Source organism: Leptonotus elevatus, chromosome 7, assembly GCF_054856555.1.
Source record: "Leptonotus elevatus isolate MCC_2025b chromosome 7, RoL_Lele_1.0, whole genome shotgun sequence".
NCBI lineage: Eukaryota > Metazoa > Chordata > Actinopteri > Syngnathiformes > Syngnathidae > Leptonotus > Leptonotus elevatus.
Window position 1 is genome coordinate 18,652,825 of NC_141245.1, and position 13,841 is coordinate 18,666,665.

The window sequence follows — 13,841 nt, forward strand, 5'->3', positions numbered from 1 at the left end:
GTGGCGGCGTACGTCCAAATAAAGTTTTTACAAAATGTATTAAACTGGAAATGATTTTTGAAATATGAATCTCATAGTTATGTTAGTAACAAACAAATAAATAATATAGCGCAAACTTGTCATTACAATCGGGGTTCCTTTTAAGGCCGGGAGTGCATTACCGCGTTTCTACCACTAGAGCCGGGAGCGCTCTAGCGCTCTTCTACCTTAATAGCCGGCAGAGCAGATACGTCATTTTGTTTTACTTTTACTTTGACCAATTCTTGGTCTCTTAGCCGATGAAATGCATCAGGATATACACAAGAGGGCGACATGGGCCTCGTAGCATTTCTTGAGATTTTATTCGAGCATTCATGGCTGACGCAGATTCTTGGGAGTTATGAAATACATAACAGTAATTGATCACAACGCGGTAGGACTTTGAATCAGCGGACGGCGCTGCGCATACAAGTCGCTACTACAAAGACCAAGATTCCTTGTGAATTAAAACAAGCAAAGAAGAAAAGAAGACGAAGAAGAAAATAGAGAGCATGCGCATAGCGAAAAACAAATTCGAATGTGTTTATATGCTCAAGAATTCGGGTTTTGAAAGGGGTAACTCAGGGGTCTTATTAGGGTTTTTAAAAACCCAAATAAAAGCATATTCAGATTATTGTGTGTGTTTACATGACCTTGCAAAACCCGAATATTCCAATACTCGGGTTTTGTAAGGTATATTGCCTGCATGTAAACGTAGTCAGTGAGGATGTTGAAAATTTCAACGGCTTTGTAACGGAATGGACGACGAGTAATGACCACTCGATTCCCCGAGGTTTTTACAACTGCGCTCCAGTGTTGAAGGTAAATATACCCCCGCAGATGCGACACTGTTGAATGTTTTAGGTTTATAATAATAAACTTAGGTTTATGTAAACACCACAGGTGTAAACTCTGAAATGTTTTGGGATTTACGTTTCTATCAGGAGCTGAGAATAGTGTTGAATTTAAATGAAAACTTCCGGTTTTTGGGGGTGATTCTTAAGTCACCCATAGGTTTTAGAGGCATGTTTTGGCAGGCCTTAATGGGTTCAAGTTGAAAAAAAACCTAAGTCACTGAAGACTGAATTGCCTTTAATGTTCACCAAAACACGGCAGTTAGAGTAATTGAGGACTAAATTATTCTAGAGCGCCACTCGGGTTCACCATTTGGTGGTTAAATACAAAACAAGCTGCTTCATAATCACCTAGGTTAACGCTAGATCCAACTGTCCCTCCTCTGCAGATCTTTATCCAATCGCATTAAGCTCTAATGCGTTCTCCCTGTATCCATTCTTTACTATCCAGAATTTGTAACCCCCCCCCCCACCCCCTTGTCATAAAACGTCCAAATGTCACAGTGATGATTTGCCAGGAGCTGACACGCTGTGTCTATAAAAGGCTGCACCAGTACACACCCCTGCAGGATACTCCCTAGGTTGCTGCCTTTGACGTAGCGCACACCCAACCCCCGCAGGTGGGCAAAGGTGGGGGGGGGAAGCGGTGTGTTCAAAGTGTCAGATCTATTGATTTACTATCGGAAGGCCAGGGAAGGCGAGAGCGGGGCATGTAGGGCTCGACGCCTCTGTGTATAGGTAATGGTTTACAGCAGGCCCGTGTCCATTGAGGCTCGGCATACAAATACACACGAGAAGACTCCCAGGGAGAGCCGCAGTCGTTGCGGCTAAGTTGACATGGAGACAAGCAAAGTTTAATTCTTGGTGTTGTCACTGGAGAGTGTTTGTAGATGGAAAGCAAAGGGAGAAAACCCCAGTGGATGTTGCAGTCTGGCACGGTGCGAGTGCAGGCGTGTTGGTTTGTGTGTATGCGTTGTGTTCAATAGCAGAGTTTCATGAAATATGCATGAAGAACGTTTGAACCCAACACACTGGCTCTTCCTCTCCCCTTACAGACCAGCAGCTAGCCAAGATCCTTGGAATCCACGAGAGCGTTCCACATACTTCAACTTATGTGGTGGACATACATATTGTACCCACGCTCAGGATGAATTTCCACATTTTTGCTCACTTCCAATCCAAAATCAGCAAAAAGGCCAATTCTTGGATGTCTCTGAAAAATTATCCTGAGTGATTATCATGTGGTGCGGGGGTGCTTTAAGAGCGATTTTTTTCCTCGCTGATCGGCTTGAAAAATGATAGTGGAGACATTTTAATATCTGTGGTGTGGTGTCGTGGTCATCTTGAGTACACATGCTGAGCTTTTCCTCATCATGCGGGAACTTTACTATTTCTTTTAATTCTGAAATTGCTTGTTAGATGTATTCAGAACATAACTTCCAAGCAGTTACTTTTCATCGTTCGGGGGCGTGATGTTTAGGCTGGTGGCCCGCCAGGCCTATGAAGCACTAGGGGAAACCCTGCATGTGCCAAGGCAGGTTAGGCCATTTTAGCCAATCAGAAGCCTGAAGAAAGCAACGTGGAAAAAGCACAACAACCATAGTGGAACTCAGAGAAGGCTATATAATACTGAGAATTTCCATCTGACCTGTTTTGCAGTTGCACTCCAGGCCTGCAAGTGGCAGTAATGTAAAGTGGAGTTCAAGTATACTTTATGATGTGTTTATACTTATCCTATGTACAAAACCAACTTACATCACTGCCATAGGATTTAAAGGGGACACACCTCTGCTAATAAACCAAACATAAATGACCATAATGTAATTTTAAATCATATACACATGTTCTACTATGCATGTTCATATGGACACGGAGCAAGTGTGAAATCATTGGCCATCACTCCTGCACTACTTCCCTAAAAACAGCTTCTGTATGCCGGTGAACCAGTGTCCCAGTTTGCGTATTAAAATAGCCCTGGTACACAAACTCACCAGAAGCTACTGTGGATTTCTAGTCAAGTCTTCCATTATTGTCTACGTAGAATATTCCATTTTTTTTTTATATATATATATATTTACTGGGGCAATATGCATCATTTTGGGGCACTTTGTTTGCTTCGGAGGTACGTGTGTATGTGATTTTGGCTTTTAAGTTACAGCAACTTTGTAATTAAGAAGCCATTTGCAGCTGCGCTAATGAACAACAAACTCCTTCAAGCAGAACAAACAAGCTGAAAACAAACATCCATACACACGCACACACACACACACAAACACACAGTCCCACCAGGAGACCAGTCCATCTGTTTGTTCAGGGAATCTTCATTTTACTTATGTATTTATTTATTTCCACGGACACATACACACAAAGCAGTGAAAATGCAGACATGACATCATATTTTTCTGTCTCTGCAAAGGGTTTGTGCTAAATGCATGACTGGAGCTGTGCATGCACTGTGAAGGCAGCACACTGTGGGTGTGGGTGTGTGGGTGTGTGTGTGTGTGTGTGTGCGTGTGATTCCTTGTCTTTCCTTTCAATATAAAGGCATCTTTTATTTGCATTCGTCTCAGCCTCTGTTGTGAATGTTTATCTTCAACAACTCTGCCTTTTGTTTGGCTGCCATGCCCTGTAAGCACTGTTTAATTTCTACCCCGTCTCCCTCGGGAAACGCATGAGGTGAGGAGGGAGGGAGGGGAGATGGAGGGGAGGTGTAGACAGGGGAGGACACGGCCAAAGACACTTCATTAATCAATCAACCAGCTTTGAAAATTTACCTAATTAAGGGCTAATTAAGGATCTGGGCGGCAAGCCAGCTGGCACCCCGATCCGCCTATGCCGACGCGACCCTCGTGCCTCCGCAGATGACACTGAAGGTAAACACCCCTCCCTTCCTGCCTCCCGCCCGCCCTCCTGCTTTATTAGCCTCTCCGTTCAGCGCAGCCTCACAAGGCTGCTGTCACAGCATTTGTCTTTTTCTTACCGGGAAAAGGTCGGTGGTCGTAACGGTGTCATCGGGACTCTGGCTGCTTCCATTCTTGTCATGTTTCTGCCAGCTTCCTCGACGCGACACGCTGGCGCGCCAGGCGCGCTGGATGCTGGAAAGTGGAGGAAGTTTGAGTGATGGCAAAGAAAATAGATTTACCTGAGCTCACCTGATGTTGCAGAGTGCAAGGCAGACAGACGGTGAACATTTTTCATCTGGCTTGTGCCATACCTACATTTAATGAGAACCATTACAAGAGCTGTATGAAATGAGAAACTATTGACTTTGAGCATGTGTGGCTTTAAACATGGGAGTCAAGTTAGTTAGTTTTAATGTATATATTAAAAAAAAAAACATTATTTAACTTTTTGAAATAAATTTACATCGTTTTTCAGTCCGATACCAGTATGAGCATTCCCTCTTTGAGCACTCACTAATACCAAATACCGATAGCTCAGGTACTTTTGACACATAACATTTCATTTAACACAATAACAAAACATTGTGAACAAAACCGTTCTTTCTGACACAGATGATTCACTGATGTGTCAAACTGTTGCAGTATTTTACCAAGTACGACCGAGGATGACTTACGCAATGTCAGATTTTCAAGTATTCTTAAGTATTGGTGGCTGGTATCAGCAGCCTCCATGAGTACTCGGCCATCCAAAAATGCAATTAATTTACAAACATCCTCTAATTGATTATTTTGTATTCTAATACATATTTTGACATATACTATTACATATACTAAAACTATATTTAACTCTCTAAGCACAACAGTAAAATACAGTGGCGTAGTACTCATTAAAATTATTGTTAAAAATAATATTTCATATCAACGTAAGCCAATATAACATTATTACGCAATTTGAACTTAAACACTGTATTTAAAAAAAAAAAATCAATTAAAATGTATTGCACATACTTTTTTACTACAATTGTTTATTGTTTTTGTTATGCCCGCTCTCCGAACTGCCACCTACTGTAGCGGATGTGTAATTACACTTTATTCTAGCACGGAGAAAAAAAATAAAACATGTTCCTTGAATCACACACAGGAATTTGAATAGTTCCGCTCTATAGCTTTTGTGATGATTTTTCCGAGTTCGTAATATGTTTTTATGGATTGCAGGTCATCTCGATGATGTCACAGTCACTACGCCATTTCTCTTCCTTGCGCACCCATTTCTTCAGTTTTTTTATTAACGTCTATTTTCCGCCTGTAGAATGTGTTCGGCCTGTCCTGACCTCGCCCAAACCCGTCTGGCCGAGAGTGCCCCTCACTCTCCACTATTCTTTCATACCCCGAGTGGCCCCGGCGCCGAGGTCCACTGTGGGGTGTCACATCAATTACCCGATGGAGAAACACATTCACCTCTGCTGGAGCAGAGAGACAGCTGAAGCAAATGGAACAAATTGAATCAAGAAGCAGAAACCCAAGCTCCCCAAACCAATACCTTTGCCCTTTTCTTCCTTCCAAGCCCATTTTCTCCACTTTTACTTTGGCGCCCATTCCCTCTTGATCCACCGCTTTCCCTAGAAGTCGGTCTCGGCCCTCTGCGTCGCAATCATATTAACTCTACACAGAAACAATGGCTTTCCCGTTCTAATCTCCACTTTCATGGAAGGAAAAGCCGCAGGCGAGAGCCGTTTTACCCCGTTACACCTCGGAAAGCGGCGACGTGGCAGCGTGGCCTCGACTCCTCAACGAGTGGGAGGTTTGACTCAATCCGCACAGCAGCTGGGAGGCAATGAGCGCACCGGTCATGTGCAAGGTGAAAGTGACCAAATGAGGAAATAATGAGCAGAACGGGCTTTGGAAAGTCGAGGTGAGACTCACACAATAGCCTTGATTTCCAGGTGTGGTTGCTGTTGCCCGCGGCGATGAGGCCTGTTGTCTGCCTCCACTTCGCTCTTCTGAGGGTGACTGAGATGGAGCAAGGATAGGAAAGACATGGGAGAGATGAGCCAGGGGTGGGGTTTCGAGACACAGTTAGGGTTTCTAATTAGAGGTTAAAGCCAGTGTTTGGGATTTAAAGTAAGGTTTTAAGCCTGGGTCAGAGTTTTAGGTCCTTAACAGTGGCTCGTTGGCCTGATGGTCATCACGTGTTTGTGTCACACTGCAAAAACTGAAATCTTAAGTAAAATATAATTTCTTAAATTTAACCTAAATTTACTTATTTTGCTTTGACGAGTTATTTTTACTTAAAATGTAATTGTCAGACATGATCATTGTGCTTATTTTAAGACACCTATTACTAAATTATCATATTTGATCAAGCAGTCTTGGCATTGAGTGTTTTAAGTCCTGTGAGGCTTAAAACAAGCATTTTCCACATGACAACATCAAACGCCATGGGTTTCATGAGTTGAATTTTCTTATTTTAAGATTTTCCACAAGTTAGTAATAAATAAGATAAATGGACAAAATAGTTCAAATAGGTGCTTTTAGACAGGGTTAGGGTTTTAATTTAGGTAGAGGTTTTCAATTCAGGGTTCTATTCAGTCTGAAATTAGGATTAGGGTTTCAAAGTAGTGTTTGTGTAATGTATTACACATATGAAAAACAGGAAGTGGATTACCTTCCCTGGATGGAGTGTGTTTGACCTTGTAGGTAAGGTATCGCTTGTTTATGTATTTGTGTCAATAACGCTGTATGCGCAGTCTTACCTCTCCACCTTGGGAGCCGTTTGCCCTCCACTGTGATTGCAGTAGCGATGATACCGCTTCACTTCTTCCTGCACGGAGTTAGAAAAAAATATATACATGTCAAAAACAACGGCAGACATGAGAAAGCGGGCGGGGTTTGGCTATCAATGAAGCAGTTTGGTGCTGATCCAAATGAGGATTTTTCAGCCCTGGCAGAGGTCTGCGCACTAATGAGAGTCATTTGAGTTTAGCACGTCTCTCTCTTAGCTGTTTATTGCTCACAAGACTGTAGTTCTCGATCTGTTCACATGAATGTAAATAACACACAGAGTGCAGTTAAAGGCTGATTATCCATAAATGCGTGTGTGTGTGCGCATGTGTGTGTGCGTGTGTCAACCAGCTCAACAGAGGCGGATGCTGCCATTGAGCTAATTGGGACAATGCAAATGAAATAAATGAGCAATGCAACTCTATCAACCATTTTCTAGCTCGCCATCAAGATGTACACAATATGCTCAAAAGTATTTAGACACCTGGTCATAACAAATGACAGGAAGTGGAAGGAAATATGGAGTTAAACGTGGCTACGGAAATTTGTGTCCATTCATAAGGAAGAACTTAAGCAATGCTGTTCAGTCATGATGTTAGTACAACTGGTGCCTTAAGATATGAGTTTGATTCATTTGTGCTTGTAACGCAAAACATTGCAAATCATCTTTCCTCGTTAAATGAATGGAAATGACATCAATCCGTTTCTACTAGAGCTGGACAATTTAGAAATATAATTTATTTGCAATTCCTTTCCCCTCCTCAATATTGCCATTTTTCTTCATGGTTCTCTTCCTATGATTTTTTTTAAACAAAAAAAAAGCAGGTTTATTCGACATTTTGACTTGCAGCCTTTTAAGTGTCCAACTTTACAAAATTCTACCTAACAATTGCAGCATAAACTTAAGTCAGTAAGCCAGACAAAAACAAAATCCTAATGTCTTTTAATTAAAGAAAATTGCACTCTAATACTGCACCTTATAAAAAGTTACTGTAATAAATTTAATTACCGGTAATTCATCTACTACTGGTCTGTGTGACTTGGCCACCAGGCAGCAGTACACTCTAAAAACAGTTGGGTCAAAAGTAACCCAATTATAGATAAAAAATGGACCGATTCACTTTATGGGTCAATTTGACCCAACCTTCTGGGTTGTTTTATATAAAATGACCCAATTTTTTTTTTTACTTAAGTAAAGGATCTGACAAATATTTATGAATTGTTTTACACTAAAAGACCCATTTCTTGACTTAAATTGACCCCGAGGATCGGTCCATTTTTTACCCATAGTTGGGTTATTTTTGACCCAACTGTTTTTAGAGTGTACAATACAGTACAGGTAGTCCTCAATGTACGAACACAATGGGTTCCGATAGGTTGTTTGTAAGTCGAATGATGTGCAAAACATTTTTTTTATTAATTAAATTATATACAGTATATAATTTGTATACAGTACATAAATAATAAAAAAAATACATTAAATTACATCATCCATCCATTCATTATCTGAACCACTTTTCCTCACAGTAAATTGAATCAGATGTTCATAACTAGAGTTATCCACAACTAATTAAAGTGACTCACTAGTCAGCAATATTAGTCAATATTCAATCAATATTGTTGATGATCCATTCCTTAAAGCCTTAGAAAAGAGTCACATGGATGCTATTTGTTAGCCCACCAGTGGTGTTTGCCATTAAGTGTTAACATTAAGCTAGCGGACTGTCAACCAAAGTTGTGTCATTTTAAATACAAAAACAATGTTTAGGTAGACACCAAGGAGTCATATTTAACAGTTTGAAACCTCTTTTTCTGAAAATGTGTTCACTATAGCAAACTGCGGCTTGTTGTTATGTGAGCTGGAGTCAGCTGGGAAAGGCTCCAATTCACTGCTGAAATACTAAAACGAATATTGTGACTAGTGAGTTCATATTATGGAAGTGAACATCTGCACTGGGAATGACAGCAACTGTTCAAAACAACCACAAAAAGAAACTAAATGAGGGGGGAAAAAAGTTTTAACTCAAAGCTACATTAACAAGAAAACCCACAGCTCTCTCGCTTGCCAGATGTTCAATTAAGCATTGGCGTCCATGATAAATTGCCTAAAGTTGGCTTTTCTTTGCATCTGAATATAGATTTATCTCATCAAACACCATCCATTACGAATTCAGCGCGCCACTACTACATCTTCATGACAAGATAATGGAATTTTTAATTCGGACGGCAATATTTCAAAAGTGAACTATCACATATTAAAAGTTACATCGGCGGCCGAGTCGCTCGTCTTATTTTGCAGATGCCTTCATTATTGTCCTGCGGCACCTTGCGTGTTTACAACCGGCCGTAAAGTCCGGCCGGGTCACCGCAGAGGGTGAAAAACACTTCCAAGTTGGAAGTGAAAAAAAAAAAAAAGGAGCAAGGTGGTTGCGGCTGATGACAGGAGAACCGCAATAGTTGGAATCAATGGCGTGATTGCATGAAATATCGATAGGAACGCCACAATCCCCCACAACGCAATCGCATTATTTTCTAATTTGAAATAATAGGACGATCGATACGCTGTGCGGCGCAAAATAGTAATTTGCTGATGAAAAATTTGTAGATGCATTCCTAAAATCATTTGTAGGAGTGCTTGAGTTATTCACATTCATGACCACACATACATGCACATATTCTTCATACACTCAGGCAGGTCAGCATGTACTCTCACACCCCCCCCCCCCACACACACACACAGCCCCACACACACATCAATCACTCTGGATCGGACCGGCAGTGTGACACATCTGCATCGGACTAATGTCTGGTGAGCTGCAGCTGGACACGCGAGGAAGTGACTGATGAAAAGGAGCCGCAGCAGTCGAGATGTGCATTAGGTCTGAATTAGCGTAAATCAATTTCATTTAAAAGGAGCATATTATGAAAAATCGACTTTTTAATTGCTTGAAAACAAATAATTGGGTCTCTGGAGCGCCGACCCACCCGTCAAGTGTGGAATTAAACAACCATATAAATCTTTTGTCTGCCTATTTCATTTATATTTGTGTTTTGTGATGCATCTCTACCACAAGTTGTTATAGTCTTTATGGGTACTAACGTTTTTCACACTCTGAATCCCAAAGTCAAAGGCTGCCAGTGGCAATTTCTGGTACGTATGATACGTGTGACCATTCATTCATCATCATCAGTCATTTAATTAAAAACACATTTTGATTGACAGTTGATCTCGATTAAAAGCTGATCAAAAGTTCACCTAGTTCTCTTTCTTAACGTGTCCAAATGTAATTCCAGCTAATTAAATACAATTGGAATTCATTATTGTAGTTGTATATCCTTGTGCTTTAAAGGCATTTATGCGTAAAAATATTTGAAAAGAGTATTCGGGGGGGGGGGGGGGGCACATATCTAATGCGAGGTAAGGACCAGATGAAGAAGAAGAAAGAGACATCGGCGAGGCGAGGAGAGCGAGAACATGATCACACAGTGTACCAAAATGCAAAATGGAGCACTTGAAACTATTCCCGCCGCTACGATTTACCGGTAGAGAGAGGCTCTGGCTAACATACGGTGAGAGGGGGGGAATGAAAGCCTGTTCACGCACGCACGCACGCTGGCTTCCATCACGATGAGTTGTTTTTTTTCAGTGATCAAAGCGCAAGCTCACTCATTGAGACGATACTCTCAACCCCGCAAGGCATGGTAATGGCAGGAAAATGACTACAAACATGGCAACACTCAACAGCTACTACACACAACCAGGGTTTACACTCGCAGGCCGACTCATTTATAGGCACAGCTAATGAAATCTAATACAAGAGTTCAAATATTGTGTCTTTAGAAAGAGTCTGGCACTGGATAATCACTTTTATCTCACTAAAAAAAGATCTCCAGAATATTAGAAACAAACCTCAGTATGAAGTAGTTCAGTTCTACACAATCGAGTTACCAGGTAAGCCGAACAGTATACCAAGCATCTCCTTCAATATTTATTCTTCTACTACTCTTACTTCTTTTAATTTAAGTAACATAAATCATTGACTCATTTCACAATTGATGTCTGTTTTAGGCTCAAAACTGCCTCCGAATCTTGCACGGCCTTGCCTGCCTTTTTATCCTTGACAAACCCTAATCCCGGAAAAAGCTAACAATAACTTGGCTAACCGACAACTGAGCTAAAAAATCGTCAAGGCGGAATTTGCCCTTCATGGCAGCAGACGGTGACTCACGAGCATGTAAAAAGGAAGCGGGTTGATTCAATTGCTGCCGTAAAAGCACTGCCGTCTCGGTAAGCTTTTTGGCTAGTTAGCTGCTAACGTTGGCGAGTGCAGTTTCATTTTAATTAGGCATGTTTTAGTCACTTACGTGGAAGACACACACTAATGGCCAGATGAAAGGGAACGCAACACATTTGAGTTCCTCCACAAATTGACTTGATTCACAATGTCTGCGTGCATCGTGAGTTTTATAAATATATATATATATATATATATATCTCAACCGTGCCACAATATTGTGATAATTTATCGTATCCTTGAGGTTCATATTGTGATAATTTATTGTGATGTTTGGATATCCTTACATCCGTATCAGTTTTTAATTAGGATTACACACAGAAATTTGGATTGACATTGTCACAGAGACATTCAATTAACAGTATTGCAGATGTCTTAGCAAAACAGCTTTAGGTATGATGCAAAACACAAAACAAAAACACAATGCATCTTACAATCATGTTAAAATATTGTTGCCGGTATGTACGTATCACACACTTGAGAAAAATGATAACCTCCGTCATTAACATCCTCCGACTTCGATCACAGCATCTGTGCTTCCAGGTTGAGCCGTGAGCAGATGTTCTGATTAAGAGCGTTGCAAGCTGGGGCGCTCGGATCAGGAGCGACCTCATGCTGGATGGTGATGGATGACTTCATCATTCCAGCTACAAGTGCTGCGTCAACAATGCCACCTGCACTGTGTATTTCATGCCTAACCCCGTTAAGGGAGGGGAGGGGGGCGCCCCCTCCCTGTGGCGCGCTACTTAAATAAGCTCTGTGTAAAATGGTTAACAGCACCAGCCCGTTGGCCGTAAAAACTGTGCTGTCCCATTGATTATGGGGTAATAGCTGGACAGATGAACGTGTCTCAGCGGTGGGGTGGGGTGGGTGGAATGAAGAAGGGGGGGGGGGGGGGGCACGCCTGAGTGATGAACCTGAATCACTCCCACAGACACCAGCAAGTGGAGCGGCCTCTATATCCAATAAACTGCATTTCTATATCCTCACTCATATTTCACACGCCGATTACTGCTTATAGAGCTTTCTCCAGGGGGGGCAGCAAGTGTCCTCCACGGAGGTGAACTCCTCTCGAGGAGATAAGCTGCGTCAATTTTGGGAAATGTCATTTTGGGGGATAATGAAACTCTACTGTCAGGTGGAGAAGTGCAAATGGTTTGGAGCCGATTCCAAAGAGAAAAAAATGGAGCAAGTTTAAGCAGCGCTGTCCGTGTGTGCGCACATATGTCTGCCCGTGCATGTGTGTGTGTGTATGTTGCACTATATTAATATATTGGCGTGTGATGGAACAGCGTTCGCACTGCTCCTCAGCCGCCAATAATGCGCAACACTACATCACGGGCATCAAATATTCAGCAGCTCATTGCTAGCAGGTGAACTTGCGCACCGCGATGCTTGCAGGAAGCATGCGACTGGGAAAATAACAATAAATGAAGGGTCACGCTCCTAAAAGAATGGAAGTCGTGGAGTGTCCCCATCCGATATTGATATCCCCAAAAAAAACAAAAAAAAACACTGTCGGATTACATCCAAAATCTCTAATATTAGCACTCATATACAAGTAATCCAAAATCTGCTTAAATCGTCTCATACCTACTGTTGCTGACTATTTGTTATTTGATTGAATAATATCACTTGATCAAATCTCTTCCAACATTTCATAAATTTTTTTTTTTTTAATGAATAATTCCTGCTGATATCATACCAGATCGATATCGGTATTGGAAAGTACTCTAGGCTGCAATATCACTATCGTATCAGAAGTGAAAAAGTTGTATCAAGTACCCAAATTATAATGTTTCAGAAAACAAATGCTGGTTATGTTATATGTATTAATTAGGGATGGGCAAGTACCGATACCAGGTATCGTATTGGGCGGATACGGGGCCTAATTTTAAGGTATTGGTACTCACAACTCTTGTGGCCTATTTACAATCAGGAACTAGAAATTCCATAAATGAAATTTTAAGAAAAAACCCTATATTAGGTTGTATAGGTTGTCTTTCTTTAAAATTATCTATCATTGTTTTTAGGGGAAATGTTACGTATCAAAAGAATTAGTGATATCGGTGTTTTGATGTTTTCATTATTTATTTTCTTGCTGTTGTTTATTTATACTCTTGTGTCTGAAATAAAGTAAGTAAAGTAAAGTATCAGTACTTATTACTAGTATCGGTACCGTCAATACTTAAGAGTTGAGTACTCGTACTTGTATCGGCCTGAAAAAAAGTGGTATCGAACATCACTAGTATTAATAATTTCATTTCAGGGATAGAACTGAATAATCAGATTCATTTAGATCTCTCTGAGGAGGTGGTTTTTTTGGGGGTCAAAATATGAGTTATGAGTTTGGTCATTATTTTAAGAGTCCGATGAAATGTTTTATTACTAATCTATCCTGTTCTTAACTCATTTGCTCCCAAAAACATAAATACATTCTATTTTAAATATTACCATGGTCCCAAAAACGTATTTATACATTTTTTATGTTTTTTTTTTTTTTTTAATGCTAGAGCATACAAGGCTTTGGTGCAGCTTAAGAGAACGCTTAAAGTAATGGTAGTTATTTAAAAAAATGGCCAGCAGGTGGCAGCAGATGATACGAGCTCAACCAGGGCCATGTTGCAAAAGGCTCTCTTTTCCCCAGTGTTTTACACAGATTTGTGAATAATGATGAAATTTAGCTATATTGTAATACTAATTGCTGCAAAACGGAAACAGATACAAATATACTTTTTTTTCCTGATGAAAGAAAGTTTTCCTTTGGTAGGTTCCATGTTTTTATAGCAATAGAACACAATATTCTGTGGGCCTTGCAAAATCAGTCAAAATCCAGTAAACTGATGGGAGCAAAGGGGGTTGCTTCAGTGAAAATGGCTGTGAGTGAATGAGTTAATTACAACAGAATTTCTAGAGTGCAGTTGCTCATCCATTTCTGTACCAATAAATGTGACATATTAGGCTCAGGCATAAAAGCTTTGCTATTTTTT

The 13,841-nt window shown here is 40.8% G+C and overlaps 1 protein-coding gene across 1 annotated transcript in view; it reads right to left on the reverse strand.

Annotated features, from left to right (window-relative positions):
- The window catches only part of schip1 (schwannomin interacting protein 1), a 240,859-nt gene that overhangs the window by 226,032 nt on the left and 986 nt on the right, over positions 1-13,841 (reverse strand). Inside the window, exons 3-5 of the mRNA XM_086080872.1 lie at positions 6,529-6,596; positions 5,699-5,785; positions 3,853-3,967 (exon numbers count right to left, since the gene is read on the reverse strand). Of these exons, the coding sequence (XP_085936998.1) occupies positions 3,853-3,967; positions 5,699-5,785; positions 6,529-6,596 (270 nt within the window). The remainder of the gene's footprint in view (positions 1-3,852; positions 3,968-5,698; positions 5,786-6,528; positions 6,597-13,841) is intronic.